Here is a 21,787-nt window from a genome sequence, read left to right as displayed (position 1 = left end):
TTATTTCTGAAATCTAAAACCTTAAATTCTAATTATACTAAAAGAGACATGTAATATTTTTTTTTTGAAAAATATATATGTCATTCTCATCTATTTAAACTCTCTTTTTTACTTTAGAAAGATCAAATTAATTTCATATTTTAATTTTCTCACAAATAAATTATTGTAAAATAATATTATTGAGACTAAGGTGAACACTCACGTATAATTGTTTTACGTGAAGTTGATAGTTGAGAATTGTTAGACAGTAATTTAGTCAAATTTTTTAAATTATCTAACAATTTTTAAATATTAACTTCATATGAAAACAGTCTGTATCTGAGTTTTCACCTGAGACTAATATCATAAACCAGATTAATAATGTAAAAAATCTTGGTAGAAATATAGGGTGCATTTGATTTACATTTTTATTTTCTATTTTCATATTTAGTTTTTTTGTTTTTTAGATTTTGTAAAAAAAAAAAAGTAAAAACAAGAGGTAAAAATAGAAAATAGAATTTTATTGTTTTTATTATTTATTTTTTTCACAAAATCCAACAAACAGAAATAGAAAACTTTTTTATAAAATTCAAAAAATAAAAATACGAACAAAATGCATCTTATTTTTTTGTAGGAAAAAATTTTTTATGGGTAGTGCCACCAACTCTTGCAAACAGAAGATAGAGGCCCAATAGAATCGGGTCGAGCAAAAAACATAAAACGAAAACCCGGAACGAAGCAAAAACCCTAATTTCATATCTGAGGCGCAGATTCTCCATCCTCCCTTGCGAGAAATTCGGAGCTGAGGTTAGCATTGTCTGTGCTTCGAACTTCAGCCATGGCAACTTCAAGGACCGTCAAGGATGTTTCGCCTCATGAATTCGTCAAGGCTTATGCCTCCCACCTCAAGCGTTCTGGAAAGGTTCGATTTTTCCACCTTAATCATCACTATTCTCTATCTGGATTTCTCTGATTTCACAAGTTCCTTCATTTCAATGCTCAAATTCATTTGGGGCTTCGTAGTTCGCCCTGCTTTAGGTTATGTTATATGTCTCTATTGTTTGGGTTATTTTGATGATGTGAGGTTGGAGTGTTCTTAGGTTTTGTTTTCACTTTTGTTCAAAAGATATGGTAATGAATAATCTTAATGTTGATAATTAGATGTAAAGCAAGTTCTTGCTTTGGATTTAGTTGAAGTTCAACGAGGTCATCTATGTGGAAGAAAATTTGGATGAAGTAGAGAGTGAAAACTTCTTGGTCTTTAATGGTTCTGGTCTCACACTCTAGAGCACATAATGATAGCTGCTAATGCTTCTGTTTCTCTTTCAGTATTTGGTCAAAGTATTTCAGTTATAATGCTGCCAAGAGATAGCAATGAACTCTCTCTGTATTTAATTGAATGAAATGTTGTTACTGAAAATTTGGTGCTTCTTTGAGTCAATGTAGCAATTTGTATGTAGAATGTAATAAAATTTCAGAGATGGATTAGGGGAATGAAGTTTGTACATGCTAATTTATTGACTCTCTAATTGCTAAACAGTTGGAGTTGCCTGAGTGGACAGACATTGTGAAAACTGCAAAGTTTAAGGAATTGGCTCCTTATGATCCTGACTGGTATTATATTAGAGCTGGTGAGTTTATTCTTTTAACTATTAGGGTGGAACTTTGTTGTACATTAACATGGTTGCATACTCTCTATATGATTCATTCTGTTGGTAAATGTTAACGTTTGCTGCTAAGACTGATGGGATTCTATAATTGTTGTAGCCTCCATGGCAAGGAAGGTTTATCTGAGAGGTGGCTTTGGTGTTGGTGCTTTTAGGAGGATCTATGGTGGAAGCAAGAGAAATGGAAGCCGTCCCCCGCATTTTTGCAAGAGCAGTGGCGGTATAGCCAGGCACATTCTGCAACAGTTGCAAAAAGTGAACATCATTGAGCTCGATACAAAGGGGTAAGCTTTAATGAATGTTATGAACCCCTTAAATAGCAAAACATTAAACAAAAAAGTTCCATTACCTAATATAATATATATGGCATATACTTGATTTTGTTTCTATGGGTTGTAGGGGAAGAAGAATGACTTCTAATGGTCGCAGGGATCTCGATCAAGTTGCCGGCCGCATTGTGATTGCTCCTTGATTGGTTTTTACTGAGAACTAAAGCTGCATTTGCATGTGCTCATAGGAATCAAATTTGGTTATTATTAGTAGATGGCATTAAGGAAAAGGTTAAGTTGAACAGCTTTATTTGCTGAGCGTTTTGCAATTTATATCTTGTATTTCAAAGTTTATCCTTTTACACTAGTTTGGAGTTTTTGTTTAGTAAGATTTTGATTTGAATTATCAATACATTATCATTTTCAACGTTTTTAATGGTATGGATAGTTGGGAACGTTAGTGATGCTTCCCCACATATTGAGAGCCTATTTTTCACCAGAGAAACAATCTATTTGCTCTTTGAAAGAAGCACGCAGCATGAAAATCCGAGAGCCCCAGACAAAAAATTCACTTTTTTACCTTCACATTCTAGCGTTTTCATTCTATTTCAAGACCAGATATTTAGATGTAGGATAATACTAATAAAATTTGTGACGTTATAAAATTTTAGTTCAAATAAATTATTTTTGATTATTTTGGACTTAGCAATTAAATAATGTATTTTCGTTTGTTTTAAAATGATATTCTATTACATGTACATTTTGCTGGTTTAGCAAAGAGAGGTAAATAAACGGCAACCTCATGACATTGAGAATCTAAAGGACAACCCGATTTTCTCTTCACCAGAGTTCTTCAATTCAATGTATAATGAAATCGTTATCACCTAGAGGAATTCATGTAAAGTTAGGCACAATTTAGTCTAAGGGACCAGGTATATAGTGTCTAATATCTTATTGTGTGTAGTAATGGTTATGAAAAAATTGGTCTTAAGGAACCATGAGTTTAGGATCTAGTATACTAGAGTTCAATTTATTGTATTCCTAGATCACCATCATCTAGACAAATTCAAGTAATGTTAGGCACAAATTTGGTTTCGAGGGACTATAAATATCTCTCTACTAGAATTGATAATAAATTAAAATACACAGAACAAAAACGAATAAAAACAATAAAATATCATAATTTAGACTCTTGATATGAACTAACTATTTCTGTAATTTTTTTATTTTTTTATAATTACATTATTTAGTGTAAAAAATTATGATACTAATGCTAAGTTAGCTATATAAATGTTATTCTCCATGATGTGATAAATGCTATCCTTTATATTGTTACAAAATATATTTAACATGATAAATTTACAGAAAACTTGAAATTTTAAATGTTATTAGATTTATATTATTACTTTAGTCTCTCTGTATATTATTATCTTTATCTAGTATATATAATAAAAATATGAGAAAGATTTGGTAAGCAATCTTTTTTTTTTCTCTTTAAAATATATTCATTATGTATAATCTATAAAATATATGGTAATTTGTAAGACTTAAACTTAAAATCCTTTACATAGAATATAAGAGTTTTACTATCTTGATTAATCTCACATTTATTATTATTAGCACGTTTAAATTATAAAAAAAAAGGATTAACAAGTACTTTAGAGCACCTATTAATACACTCTAAGTAGATAATAGATGGAACCCAAAACAATAAACAGACACTGGCTTTATTGTTTACCATTCGAGTCCCCAAAGCATGAAAGAATGCAGAGTATAAATGTATAATCGGAATATCATTTGAGAAGTATCAATTACAGTACATGTTGTCAGAAAAATCTGGTAAAGGATGTCTTAGTATTTGACGAGAGCCACTAGCAGGTACCGTCCATATAATCCACCAGCAAGTCCTGGACCATGCCTCTATCTGGCATCTTCCCTGCGGCACCATATATCGGTGCTAGGCCTCCACTTATAGGACCAGGATTTTCCTTCACCTTAAATTGGACAAAGAAACATTGAATGGTTGACGAAACAGAAAACACAAAGTAAATACAGACAATTGCTCTGAATTAACCTAACTGTCATATCAACTGTCTCAACTACAACCACCCTGCTAGTGGCCTGGAAAAACACTATCGCAAATTGCATGCATGACGTAATTTGCGATCCAATCATAGTAACTATGATACCATGCATGGCAGAATTAGTGATCCAATCAGAATAACTATGATACCAAATCAAGTAAAAAAACTTACAGTATTAACGGATTCCTTCAAATCAGTGAGGAAGTCTTCAACAACTGGCACATGCTGCAGTGTCACGCAGATATGGATGCTGACGAAAAACCAGAATGCAAAAGAATAAATATCTTCAGTTCCTTAAAAAGATGAGCCATAATAATCTATAAGTTGTTTAATCATGAAATGTGTAGAAATAATCCTAATACTAGCCCAGTGAGCTAGCTCCCTCAACCCAGTCCAACCTGTTGGGTCTCTGCAAAGCATTCAAATGCCACCCTTTGGATGTCATCAAATCATTCACTTCAAATATGTCCAGGACATTAGATCCAAAAGCCACAATGGTCATGTCAGGTCTTCCAACAACATACAACTCAGAAATTTCTTCTATGCTGCACATGGCAAAACAATTACTTTGAAAATTTTTTGTAAGGTAAAGGCAAAATGCCATAGATGGATCAAGGAACATAGTATATGTACCCTTTTTGTATTCTTTTTGTTGCTTCCATAATTGTTTTCGTGTTTTCCAAGTAACCTGTAGAACAAAATGACCATTGATTTGCCATATACCATGAATTAAGAACTAGAACTGGCAGAAAAGGAAAGCAAATCATTGGAAGGCCACTGAGATAAGTAGAATTTGGAAATTAATTTTTAAAACCAAAAGAACTAATCCTAATAACGAACAAAGCAATGCAAACAGATGCATCACTCTCCATTGTCTAAAACTTAGGCTAGCTCTTATTTTATCTCAGCACCTATATTGTTTCCTCTTCTTTTCAGGTTGCTCGTTGTGGGAAGTTTTCAATACTTGAATATAGAACACTAGTAAGCTTCCCATATTATAATATTGTTTAAGCAGGATCATACATTTACTCGCACACACACGTGGGTATTTCTATGCACAGTGTACACTCTACAGTATAAATAATCTCAAGACACAATATTTATCAGAAAGAAATGGTAGACTTACCAGCAACAAATTGATGCTGCAGAACCCAGATGGCAGAAAGAAAATAAGTACATTAGTAATCAGCAGCAAATAGGTCAACAAACAATATTCCAATAACAGGGAGATAAATTGCAGAGAACTTGATCCATAAAATAGAAGGAACGAAATAAAGGTGATAAGGGGAATATCAATGGAAGAGAACTGGCTTGTAATAAAAAGAATTTGTCATTTCGTTATAGAACATGGAATCTGACAAGAAAACAAAAGATTACAATAGGGTCACAAGATATTCTGAAGAACAAAACAAATCCTGATTCAACAAGATATTCTGTAGGTGCTTCAAAAATGCTGGAAAAAGTTAAGCGAAACATATTCGGTAACCAATGTTTGGATGCAAGTGTAAACTTTTCAAAAAGGAATTGCATCACCTGTCACTACCCTAATACTTTATGACCAGGCCAATGACTTACCTTTCTGATTTCATGGTCTCTATACAGGACTATACTTGTTCCTTTGGGAGCTAAACCATATTTATGCACGTCCACTGATATTGAAGATACTCCTTTAACAGAAAAGTCAAAAGGTGGTATAGGGTACCTAGGTATAAAAAGGTTACAAATTACTTAAACTTATATCAACAACCTCAGAGCTATCAATCATTCCAATACAACAGTCCAATTTCTCCCATTTTACATGGTTTGTGTCATTCCATATGCAGGATGCTTAATATAAAATCAATTGTGAAAACATTATAGACCCTAGTTTGCAAACAAAAAGATGAAAACAATACTCTGCCAGTTACATAATGGCAAGACATGCTGATACAAGAAATTGGGTTTGTGCATTTGTGATATTGGCAAGTAATTCTTGGAAAGCTTCTCAGTATGAGAAAAATGGAATTATTGTCAACTAGAGAAGAAAAAACCCCACAGTGGCAGATTTGGATCCAAAGGGCAGGTTTAAAATTTAGAATAGAACCTAAAACAGTAACAAAGTAAGAACCAAAGGTGAGCGTATACTGACAGCAGCGCTGAAAGAATATTTATTGAAATAAGCTATGCCATGCATACCCAAGCTCACGGGCAAAAGGCAATACAAAGCCACCCAGGCAAAGGTCTACATGGAGACAAATACCAAAGCTTGATGCCAACTGACCAAGTTCCTACAAAAGAAAGTTTCACATTATCTGCGTTATGAAATTCATCAATAAAGTTGAAGTTATGTTCACTTTTCAGCAATTAGATCAAAATAAAATACTAACAAATAACTTACTTCAATGGGGTCAATTATTCCATGAGGAAACCCTGGCGCAGATCCAACAATCTGTATTATCATATGAATGTCAGTTACACTTAATAGCAAGAATACAAGTTATTTGAAGTTTGCATACAGTAGAACATCCAGCCAAGAATGCAAGAACTTTGAATCTTTGTAATGGAATTAGCACCAGAAGCATAGAAGAATAACTTCGCATACCAAGATGGTATTTTTGTTAATATGGCGTCGAATTGCTTTTACATCCGCTTGGAAGTCTTTGTTAACTGCAACACGCCATAGTTTGATATTGAAATACTGTGCAGCCTTGTCATATGCTGAGTGTGCAGACACAGGAATTATCCTACAATTGAAAGGAAAATTAAATAGGAAGATAAAAAAGATGGAGATTCAACAAAAGTCTAGTAATGAACATGATACATTTCGGGTCTTGTAATTCCTTTCTTAGATTTCATATAATCACGAGATGATTTGACTGCTAATAATATACTTTCAGTCCCTCCTGATGTCATATTGCCACATACTTGTCCTCCAGAACTTTTTTCCTGACTTCCAAGAAGTGCTGCAGTCATTGCAACCACTTCTGCCTCAAAGCGTCCAACACTCTGGAATACATCCAAATGCAAGGGATTGGTATGTGCAAACCTGAAAGATGCATTAGACTCAGAAATATATAGATAATCTGGCTTTTTAACATTCAATTGACAATCTCGCCAGCAAAGGTTCAAGTTTATGTATATAAAATCAAGAGGCATAACAGTATGATAGTTTCAAATATTTTAAATTTCCAACAATGAGAAAGCTTACAAGTCGTAAATCCCAAGGAAGACTATTAAAGAAGCCAAATCAGAGCCTGATAATAAAAATCAATAGTTGGAGACTGAAAAGAAAATGAACTCAGGTTCTCTGAACAAGGTATGCTGAAATTTTAAATATATTCAAAACCACTGAAATATGCCTAAATCCATCTACAGGTAACTTAAGAAACTTGAATATCATATTTGGCAATCGATATATATCAAAATCATTGACATGAACAAAAAAGTACTGCTGAAACACTTCCATGTTACTAACATTGAGCATGCTTCATTTATCAGAGAAAAATGTCCATCAATTTCACTTCCACCAATGTAGCTGCAAGAAACAAATAAATGGAAAAGAATCTATATGTAAGTACAATCATATGGACCAATAACAAAATGGATACCAAGCAAAAATAATCAGACATTAATGTTACCAAAATTACTAACATCTAATGTTACCAAAATTACTAACATACACTGTACCAGAGCATTTGCCTTGCCAAGCCACATCTTTTCTTTTCTCCTCTTTCATTTTCTCAAGTACTAAAGTGCCTAGTCCTGTGCTTGGCAACTCTGTTCTCCAACCTTCTCTTTTAGATTTACCATCAGACTGCATTTTATCCACAACCTGCACCCCAGATGACCATATAAACAACAAAATAAATCACAATCCATGTTTCATGACTCAAAGAAAGCAGCAAAATGTACACCACATTGTTGACAAATAAAGAAAAAGCAATATGTGTAACCCCAATTGCTAAAATAGCATTCCCAATCTTATTTGACACTCAGGTTAACAAATTACTCAGTAATCATCTTGTGCTTATAGAAGAGATTCAATCTTTCCGTGTCTGGATTTGACAAATATCCTCAGTCGACTAACCTAGCAGATCTCTCAACCAACTGGCAGATCTCTCTTAATATCTTCCACCCCTGTTTTTCCTCTCACCCAAAAAAGTGAAGGCCAAAAATTTAGTGGGGACCTGTATCTGTAAAACCCATCCCTGAATTTTTTACTTATTCCTTCTTTTTTTTTTAAAAAAAAAAAATCGCACAAGTACATACGATGGAAAACTAGCGACATGCACTGACTCGCTCATTCATCCGTCACTGTCAATAATTAAAAACCACAAAGAAAAAAAAAATGCATAACATCAAGTCTCGATGTTACCTACCGTTACTCATTTTTAATATACACAAATAGATAACACAACAATCTGATGGGGACTCGTAACCAAAACGGCATAGACATACCGGGCAAGGAAGAAACTCCCCATCTCAGAACATTTGCAACTTCAAAATCACTGAATTGTTGAACTAACCCAATTACTAATATCGTAAAGGATTAAGGATTCAACTCAATATACTCTAATTCTCTAATCATAACAAACAAACAAAAATGGTGAAAAATCACAGCACAAATGCCAAATCACAACCAGAAGAAATGAATGGCTCAACGTGAACTAGACACTAATCCAGGAAACAAACACGTAACTTGCATAATTGATTGCCACACCAATCACAATGAAAAAAGAAAAAATCAGAGTTCAATTCAAGTTTAAATGTCAATCCAGCAAAATTACACTAGACCTGACCTTCTGTTTTTCTCTATCAATGTAACTCTTCACTCCAGGGATCAATCTGCCAATCCAAAACACAGATCACAGATCAGAAGACAGTCAAACTTTTGCAAATTATTATTACTATATTAATCAATATTGAGCTGATTAAATAATAAAAAAATATACATATAACTAAAATGTAGCTACAGTTTTTGGTTTACTTGACAGAGCTCATAAGAAACCCTAGGAGCGAAGCTTTGAGGCCTCTTTCATGGATGAGATTGAAAAATGAGCGAAGCAAGTGTGCGAGGATGAGAGAGAAGAGAGGAGCGAGAAGCAGAAGAAGAGGTTCGTATTGTGAGAGGAACGAGTTCGCTGAAGCTCTGAAGCTATTGAAATGAAAGCTCAGAGAAGATAACGAAGAAGAATAATCCATTGGAGTTTTTTCTTGTTTTCTTTTGTGAATTTTGTGTGTAAGAGACGAAGGAATATAAGTCTTCAGTCTTTTGATCCGTAATTTGTATTTTCGGGTAATGATGAAGATGACGAAGACGGAAAGAAAAAATGGATTGGTTGGTATTTTTCTTTGTCTCTTTGCGTTGCGTGGCGTGGAAGAAAGTGATTAAAAATGCATTAAGCTTTGCGATAGCGTGGACCGTGGAGTCTCTAGTGCGATGTAATTGGGCTTTTGATTTGGGCCTTCCTATCCAACAATTTGAAGCAAGTTGTGGGCTTTGATTTCATTGGACCCCTTCCCCACCCTCGAAAAACGGAGTATTACGTTCAAGGTTTTAAATTTTAGGTTATGGTTATGTTTAAAATTATTTAAATTTCATGGAAGGATAATGTATAAATTTAAAAAATAAAAAATTGAATTTGAATTGAATTACACCAAATTTTAGAAGAGATAAGTAAAGTATAATTTATCTATCAAGAAAACAATAATGAAGACTCAAAACAAATATTTATCTAACCTAAAATAAAAAATCGCGATATTTTTCAACACAAGATAAAAGTTGCTTATAAACGAATAAACTATTAATTCTTTTTAATCGAAAGGGGAATATACTTATTTATTTATTTATTATTAATTTATTATTCTCAGCTTTAGCTAAGTGAGAAAACTAGGGTGGAATGAAGAATAAGGAGTAGCAACCAAACCAGAGAGAGAGAGACTCAAGGGTTCGTCCTTCGTTCTCGTTTTTCAAATCAAAGCAAAACTCACGAATTCCCAATTTCGTAACTACTCTGCTACCCGCGAAGAAGAAGAACCTTCGTTTTCTCGTTCCGTCACCAACAAATCACAATCGCACAAATCTCCGAACCCTCAAAACGCCTGCGTTTCACGCTAAATGCTTCACCACACACTCATCCTCCGCTAGTTGCTGCTTTGCCGAGCATCACTCTCTTCCATGGCTCTTCCATTCGGCAAGATCACGATCCTCCTTGGTGCAGGTTCACACTCGTCTCCTCTGATTCCTTCTTCTGTTCTATTAATTTTTAATATTAAGTGTTTAGCTTCGATTTTGTTTTTTTCTCACCGTGATTTTCGCATCTATGTTTAATGTTTATCGTAATTTAGCTGCGTTTATGGTGATGATATCTGAAACCGGAGTTGGTTTGATTGGTAGGGTTGTGTTCCTGTGAAATTACCTTTCTGACCTCGGGGAAATCCGCTTGTGTGTATTGTAGGTCTTGTTGGTTCGGTCCTCGCAAAGGAGGGGGGTCTTCCTGATATCTCTAGTGTTGTCTCCGGTGCTTACAAGGTTAGTTTTACGGTTGTGATGCCGGTTTCACATTTTGTTTTGGTGCATTTAAGCATTTGATGAATGATGTAATTATGCGTATGATTTTGCTCGTTGTAGAAAATTGATAGATGAATGAGATTGTGGTGTATGTTTATCTTATTTTTACTTTTATTTATCTTATGTTTTTCAACAATGTGGCCCAGAAATTGTTCATGTTTTGTGTATATGATGCAGTTTCATGTTTTTTTTTTTTTTGCACTCCAGGTTTTTTGGAAGCTAGGTAAAAGTGATGAGTCTGCTCCAGCTGGTAAAAAGCCACATAATGATGCTTTGATTGCCCAGGTTATCTTTCTGTTGTCTTTTCAATTTTCAATGATTTAATAATATTGATCGTGAACAGCATTTGTTATCATTAACTCTAGTCTACAAGGTTACTACATTTAATGAAAATCTTATAATAAATGGAAATATATATTTGTTCTAGTTATGACCATGAGAGAAACACACTGGCAAACTTGTCTATTCAATATGGTCTGAGTTTTGCATGTTGTGCTTGTTAATTATTGGAATGCTTGTATCCTGTGGGACTGTTTGCCACTATTATGATCTTAACCTTTTGTTGTGAGTTTCATTAGCAATAAGATTTATCTTATAAGATGTTATTCTAGCATTTTTACATAAAGGGGAGGACGGGATGTAATCTTGTTTCATTTATAACTTAAAACTTTAAAATGCTTATGCCCAATAATGCACTACCTGGTAAAGGGCGGATGGGTGTGATAGGCACTACTTAAGAAGCTATGTATAGTACTATAGTCTCTAGCTATTAGCTGAATCTTTTTCTCTCACATTCATAGAATTGAATAAAAACATCACCATGTTTCACAGTTTCTATACTAGCTACAAAGTGTTAAAGTATAGTTAAAAAAGATTGATATTTTCCCCTGTTGACGATTTGAATAACTAAAAGAAATGGTGATTTTGTAATTATATATTCAATATCAGGGTAGTTGACAATGTTTATTAATCCTTTACATAAACAGGTTAACAGCCTTCGGCAGGAACTACAACTCCTTGCTAGAGATAGATCAATCACAATTGTGAATGCAAGTGGAACAGGTTCTAGTTATCTACTTCCTCTTACACATTTTGGGGTCCTTTTTTTATTTTACAATTTACATTATTTTCTAACTTTTACAATACACAGGTGGGAAGAAATATGTCACAGTGCTTGTTATTGTTGTGGCAGGATATGGCTATATTTGGTGGAAGGTAATGTGTTTTTTCTTGTGATTTATTTATTTATTTATTTATTTATTATAAAACACAAGAAATTACATCAACCTAAAACTGGGAGAGGAAACACATACTAGAAAACAACTCTAGAGTTAAAAACTAAGAAAATGAAATTGTGGGATGTGGAGGATTTGTCTTTCTAGACGTACACATTCCTTGAAAGCCAAATCCTCCATTTCTGTGAATTGTTGATTCTATTGTTTTGTTTGAGTAGTTTTTACTGTGATTTTTGGTTGAGTCATGCTGCTGCTTGCTATCAATATTTTCCATGTCATTTTGAGCATAATAATTTGCAGTATTTCCAATTAAATGATGTTTAGTTGTCTGGGCTGTACAAGTGATAGATCTTGAAATTTTAGTCTATGGGAGTAAAATCCATACACCACAAATTTTTTATACCTAAAGGGGGAGCTGAAGAAATTTAATGGATAGTAGTACTGTTTCTAACTAGTGTTGCTACATGTAAGCCTGTCCCTGTCTGTTATATACTATTCTAGAAACGGATGATCATTGACCTTATTATAGTTTTTCAAAATATTGTTTAACTTTTTTATGGTTTAAATGTCAAACACTGTACTCTAAAGATAAAAGAAAAAGAAGTTGATCATCGTCTCTTCATTCCTATCTCCACATATGTTCTCCTAGTTGATGTTCGGTATGGTGGCTTGGTTATGTTTGCACTTTGCAGGGGTGGAAACTTCCTGATTTGATGTTTGCGACAAGGCGTGGTTTATCTGATGCTTGCACATCTATTGGTAATCAGATGGGGAAGCTATATGAATCAGTTGAGGTACTTTTTATTGTTTGGTCTTCTTATTTTTGTCAAAGCCCGAGCAGTTGCAGTTAGTATTGTATATTTATATATGCATAGTTGCATACATGTCTTTGATGACCATAATAGATTCCTTTATGAGTGTAATTGCTGTTGATTGTTAATGATGTTTACTCATAATCAATTTGATTTTTTCTCATAACAAAATGATATTCTTTCTTGATTACTATCAAGCTGTTGTGTATTAATATAATTTTTTTAACTATTTTTCTTATAATTTTAATTGCATAACATGCATTCATTGTTTTTCCCATAATTACTATGGTTATTTCCTGTAATTCAAATAAAATAATTTTTGAAAATAGCACTAATAATGATCACTGCTATACTAGTCGTAGTGATAGTTTTGGCTTTTGTGTTATGCTCAATTTATGTTTTGTCTTTCCATGGAAAGGCTTAGGAATGGATGTTTGCTTATATGCAATGGTTTCAGGATGCCAAAAAGAAGTTATCTGCTAGAATCAACCGTCTGGATAAAAGTTTAGATGAATGTGCTTCCCTTACTGAAACTACCAGGGAGGAGGTGAGTAAAGAGTTCGCAATTTTTTCTATTCTGTTTTTTCCTTGCTGTTTAATAATGTTTTCTTCTATTGTAGATCTCGGTAATTCAACAGGAAGCAGATACAATAAGCGGAGATTTCAAGTCTGTCCGAGTTGCTGTCCATGTCCTGGTAAATTGATTGCAAGTTAATGTTATTTCCTTTAGTTTTAATGTTGGATTTTGAAACTAACCCTAATTTCTTGCTTCTCAGGAATCGAAAATCAAAGAAATAGAAAAGAAGCAGGTATAATCAATTAAATTCAATTCATTGTCTACTGTTTGGATAAACATTTTTGTTTTTGTTTGTGGGGAGTGATATTATTTAGACTCATGGTTTACTGTTTTTATCTGCCTAGGTGGCCACAACTGAAGGAGTATATAGGTTATGCAATATTTCTACAGAGATTCAGGCAAGAACATGAACTAAACTTCCGTTTGAATAGATTTCTTTTATTTGTCTAGACTTAAAAGCCTAAATCTCAAATGTGCCTTGTTTTATTATTTTAATTATCTTCTTTCCATTTAATTGTTATATTAATAATAACTTTTTTTTTTCCTTTTCTCAAACAAATAACCTTTTTTTTTGTAATTATATAGGCATCTTTAATCAATTCTCCCAAGCCTGCAAGTGAGCTACCACCAGTTTCCCCTTCTTCTAGGGTAACCACTTTCTCTCCACGTTTATTGATGACTGCAATTATGCCCTATTTGAAAGTAGTAGTATCATGCATTTGGAGTTTGAACTCATAGTGTATTTGGCTATAAATCATTAGGAATTTCAGCTGCTAGTTTAACAATATTTACCCCAATTTTTTCTTTAGAACTTATTCTATTGTTAACTTTGTAATCCTATTTATACAGGCTACGCTGCCGGGTCCTTCAAGGCTATCTCTTGAGCCACCATCTGCTACACCATTGTCAAGGGTAATATATCTACCTTAATTGCGATTAGGAAATCAATTTGAAGCATATTGTTAAGTATCTAAGCAAAGTGGGGAATGAAACTTTAAAAGCAAGAAGTCAGTATCAATTTGATCTATGTCCTTAATTGGAAGTACCATTGAGTTCTAAATGAATAATAATTTAACTTAATAGTCCAAATTAAGGGTGGGGCTTAGTAGTTAGTGCTATAATTTGTTTATTCATTCCTTTTACTCCTCATTAACATTTAACACTTCATGCCCCTTTTCTTTCTCCCTACCTCATCAAAACATATGGTAAAGGATATATGCACCTTTTGGGGTGGTGCTTAGCTTTTTAGGGAAGTCTTTACTGCAACCTCCCATTGCATGCTGATTATTAGTTCCAACTATCTCTTTTTTCAACAGAATGGATCTATGCCTCCGGCTTTGTCAATTGATCCTCCTTCTCCATCGAATTCTGCTGGATCTTACCAGGTTTGCACTTTTCCTTTTAATCGTGACAAGCTTCCTTTACAGAAGTTTGGCTGTGTGCAAAATGATTAATCTCCATTTTTTGTTTGAAAATTTAGAAAATTGTTGGTTGCCTATCTGCTTGTGGTTAGGCATGGTTGACAAAGTTGTTTGTGCCTCATTGTTTGTTGAGATAAAAGATTTTCTTCATGAACTGTTAATCCATTTGCATTTCTACTGATGTGCGTCATTTGCATTTAAAAAAGGGAAAACAAAAGAAAGGGGGGGGGGGATCTCTTTCTTTTGCTTGAAATTATCATCCTAGTTTTTTTCAATCTGTTTTCTTGATTTTGCTGCCTATATGTTGCTCCTTGGTCTCATATTTAAGCTCCTTTGTCTGTCTTTTCAGGAGGACGCTGAGATTTCAGAGGAGATGAATTACACAAATAATCGTACAAATTCAAACATAATTCCTCCTAAAGATGTTCAAACCCACAGTTCCAGTTCTGGCTTGTTTGGGAAGTTTACCGGCTATGCACCGTCGTTTCTGACGAGAACACGCAGTGCAACAGATTCAGTTGTACAGCAAATCCGCTCGAGTAGTTAACAAAAACAGGCCTGTTTTTGTTTTTTCAGTGACATCAATTATAAGTTGTGCCCAAGCCAGTCTTGAATAGAAATGACTGGGCAGTGAATTTTTGTAGAGCTGCTGTTCCATTCAGTTTCATGAGGATTAAACTTCAAAAACTATTAGTTTGTTCCATATTGAACTGTTAAATCCGAAGAGGTTTAAAAAGGAAGAAAGGGAAAAGTCTATTGAATTGTTTTGTTCACTTTAGTTTTGAATAAAGTACAAAATCTATAGAACTTTAGTTTAATTGTCGGGCCATTCCTATGCCCTTGTATATGGTATTCATGGTTCCTTAGCTACTATATTCAAGAAGACCTCGATTTTAATTATAAAAGTGTTTGTCTATAGATAGTTCACAGTATGAGTACGATTTACGAATCAACCAAAGATTATCTAAGTCTGAATTAGTAGTTTTTTATTCTCGAGAATTACCTTTTTCTATGGAAGAACTTTTTTGGTATGAAAAACCATTGTGGCACCCGAGTTTACTATTTTAACTAGATTAACAAGTGTAGACATATAGATTACTGTGTTTTAATTCGTTCGATGAAGGGCAGGGGGCAAGTAATTGTTAAAATTAATGCTTAGTGGCACGACTCAAAATACACGCATCTCAACAAAGTTCTATAACATCAATTACATGTTTTAAAATAACGTAAATTGTAATTAAAATATTTACAATTTAGATAGAGTCTACATTTTTTTTTATGACTGAACATAACACAAAGCAGTAATCACTCTAGATACACCTGCTTGTTTAAAGCAGCAGTCTTACCCATTAAATTAGCCGCTCTGTTTGTTGTGCGCTGGATGATAAATTAGCCGCTCTGTTTGTTGTGCGCTGGATGAGAACTAAAGTAGCTGTTCAATTGCGCTGGAGCATCTCTTTGATTTTGTCAACTAAAGTAGCTGTTCAATTGCGCTGGAGCATCTCTTTGATTTTGTCAAGCAGATCAGAGTCATTTTTAATTATGCTGGTCTACATTTGTAATGACAGTACTTCACCTAATCTACATTTCTATGTCCATTTTTCTCATATCTTCTGTAGAGTACTCTTGGTTATTGCAACTAAAAACATGCAAAGATTGTTACCATGGGAGGTTCATCATCATCATCAGATAAAGGTGCAGCACTATCATCACATTTCAGGTATGATGTTTTTCTGAGCTTTAGAGGCTACACAAGACTCAGATTCACAGACACACTATCATACTTTGATCAACAAAAGAATCAACACCTTCAGACATAGCGAGGAGCTGCGAATAGGGGAGGAGCTCGAAGGTTCTCTTCTTGAAGCCATTGAAAAGATCAAGGATGTCAATTCTGATACTTTGTGACAAGTATCGAACTTCGCGATGGTGCCTTGATGAACTGATCAAGATCATGGAGTGTTCGGAAAACGGAAGAAAGCGACCGGTGTTACCAGTCTATTTCAATGTGGCAACATCAGACGTGCAGTTTCAGCTTAATGAATATGGAAAAGCCATGGCTGCGCATGAAGAAAAAGGCAGATACAATCACAAGTTGGAAGCATAGAGGTCAGCTTTGTCTCAAGTAGGCAAGATTTATGGTCAACGCTGTGATCACAATAAAATATAAGTATTTATTTTGTCTTAAAATAATATTATTTAGAAACGTAATTATCTTATATTAAAATTTGTTAAAAATTTATTTATTTAACATATATGTTTAAAAAGTGACTAAAACCTTTGAAAAGATTAATCTGTACGTATATAAATTTTGAAAATCTTAAAAATAATAAAAATATATTAAAGACTGAAGAATTTAATTTAAAATTAGTTGAAAACAAATTTGAACGATTACTCCAAAAAATATTGTAAGAAATTAGCTATTGCCAAACACCTCATTACTTTATCACTTACTTCAAGTTAAAAAAAAAACATTTAATATAATTATTAGAGGACTATCCAAGTCAATCCACGAGAGCTAAGCAGCTTCTCCATAGCAAATAAAAAACGCATAAAGCAAGCAATGCTTATAGTAAGTCATAACCATTAAATATTGTATGTTTTTAACTTTTTATACATAATGTAAGTGCAAATTGCAATTAAAATATTTAGAATTAGCAACTACAAAGAAACTTGCTCCGCGTTTATTTGGTTGTAATCACTTCATTGATCACCTAATCTCCGTTTCTATATACATTGCTCTTTCTTTTGTTGACTCTTGTGATTACTATTCCAATTACGATTAAGCCTAGCATGATCGCAAAGAGCAGTGTTAGTAACCAGCAGATTTTGTACTTTATAGCTTTTAATTAGTTATTATTAGTGTTTTTAATTGTGTAAGATAACATTTAATAGTATGGGATTATTCACCTTCTTTTTGCTGGATAAGTGCTGGCCAGATTTTAATAAAAGTGCTGGCCCTATAGACTTTCTCGAATCGCAAATTAGCATAGCAGGTTCATCATCAGATCATGATGCAACACCATTGTCATCAGATCAAGGTGCAACACCATTGTCATATTTCAAGTATGATGTTTTCCTGAGCTTCAGAGGCCACACAAGACGCGAATTCACAGACGTACTCTATCGTGCATTGGACAACAAAAGAATCGAGACTTTCAGAGATAGCGAGAAGCTCAGAATAGGTGAGGAACTCGAAGGTGCTCTTCTAGAAGCAATTGAAAGGTCAAGGATGTCAATTCTTATACTCTGCGATGAGTATCCAACTTCCAAGTGGTGCCTTGATGAACTCGTCAAGATCATGGAGTGTTCCGGCAACGGAACAAAGCGACCGGTGTTACCGGTCTATTTCCGTGTGGCAAAATCTGATGTGCAGTTTCAGAGAAATAAGTATGAAACAGCCATGGCTGATCATAAAAAGAAAGGAAGAAACAACCACAAGTTGGAAGCATGGAAGTCAGCGTTGTCTGAAGTGGGCAAGATTTATGGTCAACGCTGTGATCACAAAACGTGAGTAGTTATTTACTTTGTACACAAAGCTTTTTAAATGTGTATGCATGCTTTTGAGTTCTGATTTTCAATTGTATATGATCATCAATGTTTGATATACTGTAATTACCTAAATTTATACGAGTTTGTTTAATTTCTTTTAAAGTAACATAAAAATATTTATCAATAGACTAAAACTAAATGTTAGATCTTTATTTTTAAAAGTTCAGTTAAAAGTATTTCTTACAGAATTACTTATTTTGATGTTCAAGAGACTAAATTTTGGTTTAACCCAATTTTACTGAGTTTATGAGATCTGAGTTAATAATGAGTTAAGAAGGGAATAAAAAAGAAAACTTTTGTTTTTCAATGCGTTAATAATCTATTTAATATATATTTGATCTTTGTTAATTCCGTTGTAAAATCATCTCAATTATTTTGCTATGATTCTCTTGCTTAATAGTAGCATATATATTTGTATAAAAGAAGACAAAATTAAAATAAAAAGAAAATGTGTATGAATGATTGATGCAGAGCATGGGGAGAGGCTATTGACAACATTGTTGAAGAGGTCACAAAAAGACTTCCTCCTTTGCCTCTGTACATCGACCGTCCACTTGGATGTGATTCTGAACTTGAGGAGGCAAAATCACTTCTAGAAATTGGTTCTCATGCTACCTGTTTCATGCTGGGAATCCATGGAGATGGTGATGAAATAAGCAAATTTGTTGCAGAGCTGTATAACAAGATTAGGCCGCACTTTGAAACTGCAAGTTTTCTTTCCAATATCAGTGAGAAAACAAATGAAAGTGGTGGTGGCCTAGAACATCTACAAGAAACTCTTCTTTCTGAGATGGGAGAGGAGGTCAGGACTAAGATTGGAAGCACATTCAAAGGATCCTCTGAAATAAAACAAAGACTAGGCCAAAAAAGAGTTCTTCTAGTTTTGGATGATGTTGATAGTATACAACAAATGAATTCACTAGCTAGAAGAACTGATTGGTTTGGTCCTGGTAGTAGGATCATTATAACAACAAGATATGAAGATGTGCTAGATGATCATATTTTGAACAATGGTGTTGAGGTTAAGAAATATTGCATCGCCGAAGGAAGTAGTTCTACTGTGAAGGAAGAAAATGTAGTGGGACTGGAGAAAGATTTTGAAATTGTGATTAATCAACTCAAGGAAGAAGATTCTCTTGGGAATGTTGTTTCCATTGTTGGCATGGGTGGGTTAGGCAAGACTACCCTTGCTCGAAAGATCTACAATAGCGATGAGGTGAAGTTGTTATTCCCATGCCGTGCATGGGCAACTGTTTCCAAGGATTACAGTGGAAAGGAAGTTTTTAAAAGCCTTCTCAAGTGTCTGAAGCCGTCTGCATCTAAATTTGAAGATTCAAGTAGTGAAGAGGAGCTAAAGCAGAAGGTGAAGAAATGTCTGGAAGGAAAAAAGTACTTGGTAGTCCTTGATGATGTTTGGGACAGTAAAGCATGGCGCACTATAAAGAATTGTTTCCCAGAAAACAACAATGGTGGCATGATACTAGTAACTACTCGGAATGATCAGGTGGCCTATGTTTCAGAGTCAAAGGAACCTCATCACAACCTTTCCTTTATGGATAAAGAAAGAAGTTGGGAACTGTTTCACAAGGAGATTTTCTGCAGAAGAAATTGTCCTCCTGAGCTAGAATCTATTGGCAGATCAATTGTTGAAACTTGCAAGGGTTTACCATTGGCTATCAAAACCACTGCTGGGCTTGTTGCAAAGAGGGAGAGATCAGAGGATGCATGGGAAGAAATCATGAATTTACTGCCTTATTGGAGAGTTGCTGATGAGGATAGTAGTGAGGAGATGATGGAGCTTTTGAAGTTTAGCTATGATGATTTGCCCAACAAAATGAAGCCATGCTTTCTATATCTTGGGGTGTTTCCTGAAGATGAAGAGATTTGGGTGAGAGACTTAATCCGTCTATGGATAGCAGAAGGGTTCATAGAGCCAATTCAAACTGGAAGATCAAAATCACCCCCACAACTTGAAGATATTGGTGAGCAATACTTGAAGGAGCTAGTGGATCGTAACTTGGTACAAGTGGCAAAGAGAAGGAGTGATGGCAAAGGCGTGAAAACATGTCAGATCCATGATCTCTTCCGGGAATTGTGCATATCAGAGAGCAACAATCCTGATAACAACAATAACAATGCTCGTAGACTGTCCTATCCCGGCAACGTAGGAGCCTATGCCAGTATAGTAACATGTAATCAATCATGCACTTGTTCGTTGTTCATTTATCAAGATGTTGAACATGTGTGGCCACATCATATTCCAGAAGATTGCCAAGTTAATGTGCTATATTTTCCAGATTGGTTCACAGATATAAATAGAACAGCAACAGATGAGTATTTGAAGGGGTTGGTCAAAAGCCTCAGGTTCTTGAAAACGGGCTATGCTGAATCATATGAGTTATGTAAATTTCAGGGTTTAGAAACATGTGATATGTCCTATGTTTACAATGGCCTAAGTATTGGGGGCTTTAAGAAACTGAGACATCTTCGTAGTGAATTTGGCGTGAGTTTATCAGCAGATGAAGTTGGAGTAAATGATAAAATGCAGAATCTCCAAACCTTAGGCTATGTGTCTGCCGATTCACAACTAGGGAGCTTACTTGACAATGGTTGCTTTCCCAACTTGAGAAAACTGGGTTTAAAAATAGCTGAAGAACAAGGTTCAACAGAAGAAAACTTGAGGAGACTGCACTGCCTAAGCAACCTACGTAAGCTGGTACTTATGTTTGAAGAATGTCGGACTCCATTAGATAGAATTGCATTTCCTTCAAATCTTATCAAGATTACCTTGTCAGGTTTTAAGGATTTGAAATCTAAAGATATGAATACATTGGGACAAGTTCCCAACCTTCAAATTTTTAAAGTGAGGTATGGAAATTGTGAGGAAGAAACTCTTAATTGTGGTAGTGCTGGGAGCTTTCTGCGGCTTCAAGTGTTTATCATGGACGGTGTGAATATCATACGTCTGTCATCAGAAGAAGGTGCGATGCCTCGTCTCCGCCGTGCGGTCTTCTATAACTGCCCTGACTTGAAGGAGGTTACTAAACAAATGCGTTCCTTGGGTAGAAACTTGGAGTTTATAGAGTATGTTGATGATCATGGTTTATCTCTTGGGTAGTAACTTGGAGTTTGCAGAATATGATGATGTTTTATCTCTGAGGCATTTGCTGTCAATGTCACTGCTGCTTTCCAAAAGCAGGTATATATTTCTGCTATTTAGTTACTATTAAAATATTATTAGAGTTGTTAGTAATTGGAAGTTAAGTCAGTAATAGCTAGTAGTTAGTAGATAGATATTTATAAAACTAGTTGAAAATATCTTTATAAATAGCATGACTTTTGTATCATGTAAAACAACTTCAATACAACAAGTTCATATAATATTATCTTCTTTTATTCTGCTCTTCTCCCAGAAATTTAAGTTACCTTTTCATGCAAGTTAGTTCTTTTCTATGCTGTTGTTGAGATAAATCATTCTAACTTGTGGTCCTGCAATCTCACTTACTCTTGGCACAATATGAAGTGACTATGTAGTATTCACTTTCACTATATCTGTCTATACTACATAGGAATTGTAACTTCATAGAAAATTGAAGGATTTGATCCATTGCAAGGAAAATCAAAATACCATCAAGCAGGAC

The 21,787-nt window shown here is 34.4% G+C and overlaps 4 protein-coding genes across 4 annotated transcripts; 3 read left to right on the top strand and 1 right to left on the bottom strand.

Moving 5' to 3' along the window:
• The first annotated feature begins 719 nt into the window (after positions 1-719).
• LOC107486429 (40S ribosomal protein S19-1) lies at positions 720-2,351 on the top strand. Its single transcript, XM_016106966.3, has 4 exons — positions 720-901; positions 1,520-1,610; positions 1,747-1,930; positions 2,046-2,351. The coding sequence occupies exons 1-4, from the start codon at positions 818-820 to the stop codon at positions 2,116-2,118; spliced, it is 432 nt and encodes a 143-aa protein (XP_015962452.1). The 5' UTR covers positions 720-817; the 3' UTR covers positions 2,119-2,351.
• Positions 2,352-3,620: 1,269 nt separating this feature from the next.
• On the bottom strand, positions 3,621-9,285 carry LOC107486171 (sphingosine-1-phosphate lyase). The gene is made up of 15 exons (XM_052260752.1): positions 8,966-9,285; positions 8,778-8,823; positions 7,659-7,810; positions 7,454-7,513; positions 6,800-7,024; positions 6,581-6,722; positions 6,377-6,427; positions 6,175-6,266; positions 5,543-5,701; positions 5,377-5,452; positions 5,126-5,141; positions 4,633-4,798; positions 4,398-4,544; positions 4,171-4,249; positions 3,621-3,909 (listed from the first exon to the last, which is right to left on the bottom strand). The coding sequence occupies exons 1-15, from the start codon at positions 9,178-9,180 to the stop codon at positions 3,787-3,789; spliced, it is 1,749 nt and encodes a 582-aa protein (XP_052116712.1). The 5' UTR covers positions 9,181-9,285; the 3' UTR covers positions 3,621-3,786.
• Positions 9,286-9,839: 554 nt separating this feature from the next.
• LOC107486430 (uncharacterized) lies at positions 9,840-15,462 on the top strand. Its single transcript, XM_016106967.3, has 14 exons — positions 9,840-10,199; positions 10,437-10,510; positions 10,757-10,834; positions 11,536-11,611; positions 11,700-11,764; positions 12,477-12,578; positions 13,054-13,143; positions 13,217-13,291; positions 13,373-13,405; positions 13,518-13,571; positions 13,759-13,821; positions 14,023-14,085; positions 14,490-14,558; positions 14,944-15,462. The coding sequence occupies exons 1-14, from the start codon at positions 10,157-10,159 to the stop codon at positions 15,139-15,141; spliced, it is 1,083 nt and encodes a 360-aa protein (XP_015962453.1). The 5' UTR covers positions 9,840-10,156; the 3' UTR covers positions 15,142-15,462.
• Positions 15,463-17,314: 1,852 nt separating this feature from the next.
• On the top strand, positions 17,315-21,416 carry LOC110280371 (disease resistance protein RPP13-like). Its single transcript, XM_021141302.2, has 2 exons — positions 17,315-18,104; positions 18,618-21,416. The coding sequence occupies exons 1-2, from the start codon at positions 17,491-17,493 to the stop codon at positions 21,262-21,264; spliced, it is 3,261 nt and encodes a 1,086-aa protein (XP_020996961.2). The 5' UTR covers positions 17,315-17,490; the 3' UTR covers positions 21,265-21,416.
• The last annotated feature ends 371 nt before the right edge of the window (positions 21,417-21,787 follow it).

This window comes from Arachis duranensis, chromosome 4 (genome assembly GCF_000817695.3).
Source record: "Arachis duranensis cultivar V14167 chromosome 4, aradu.V14167.gnm2.J7QH, whole genome shotgun sequence".
Taxonomy (NCBI): Eukaryota; Viridiplantae; Streptophyta; class Magnoliopsida; order Fabales; family Fabaceae; genus Arachis; species Arachis duranensis.
This window is presented reverse-complemented; position numbering and strand designations above follow the sequence as displayed.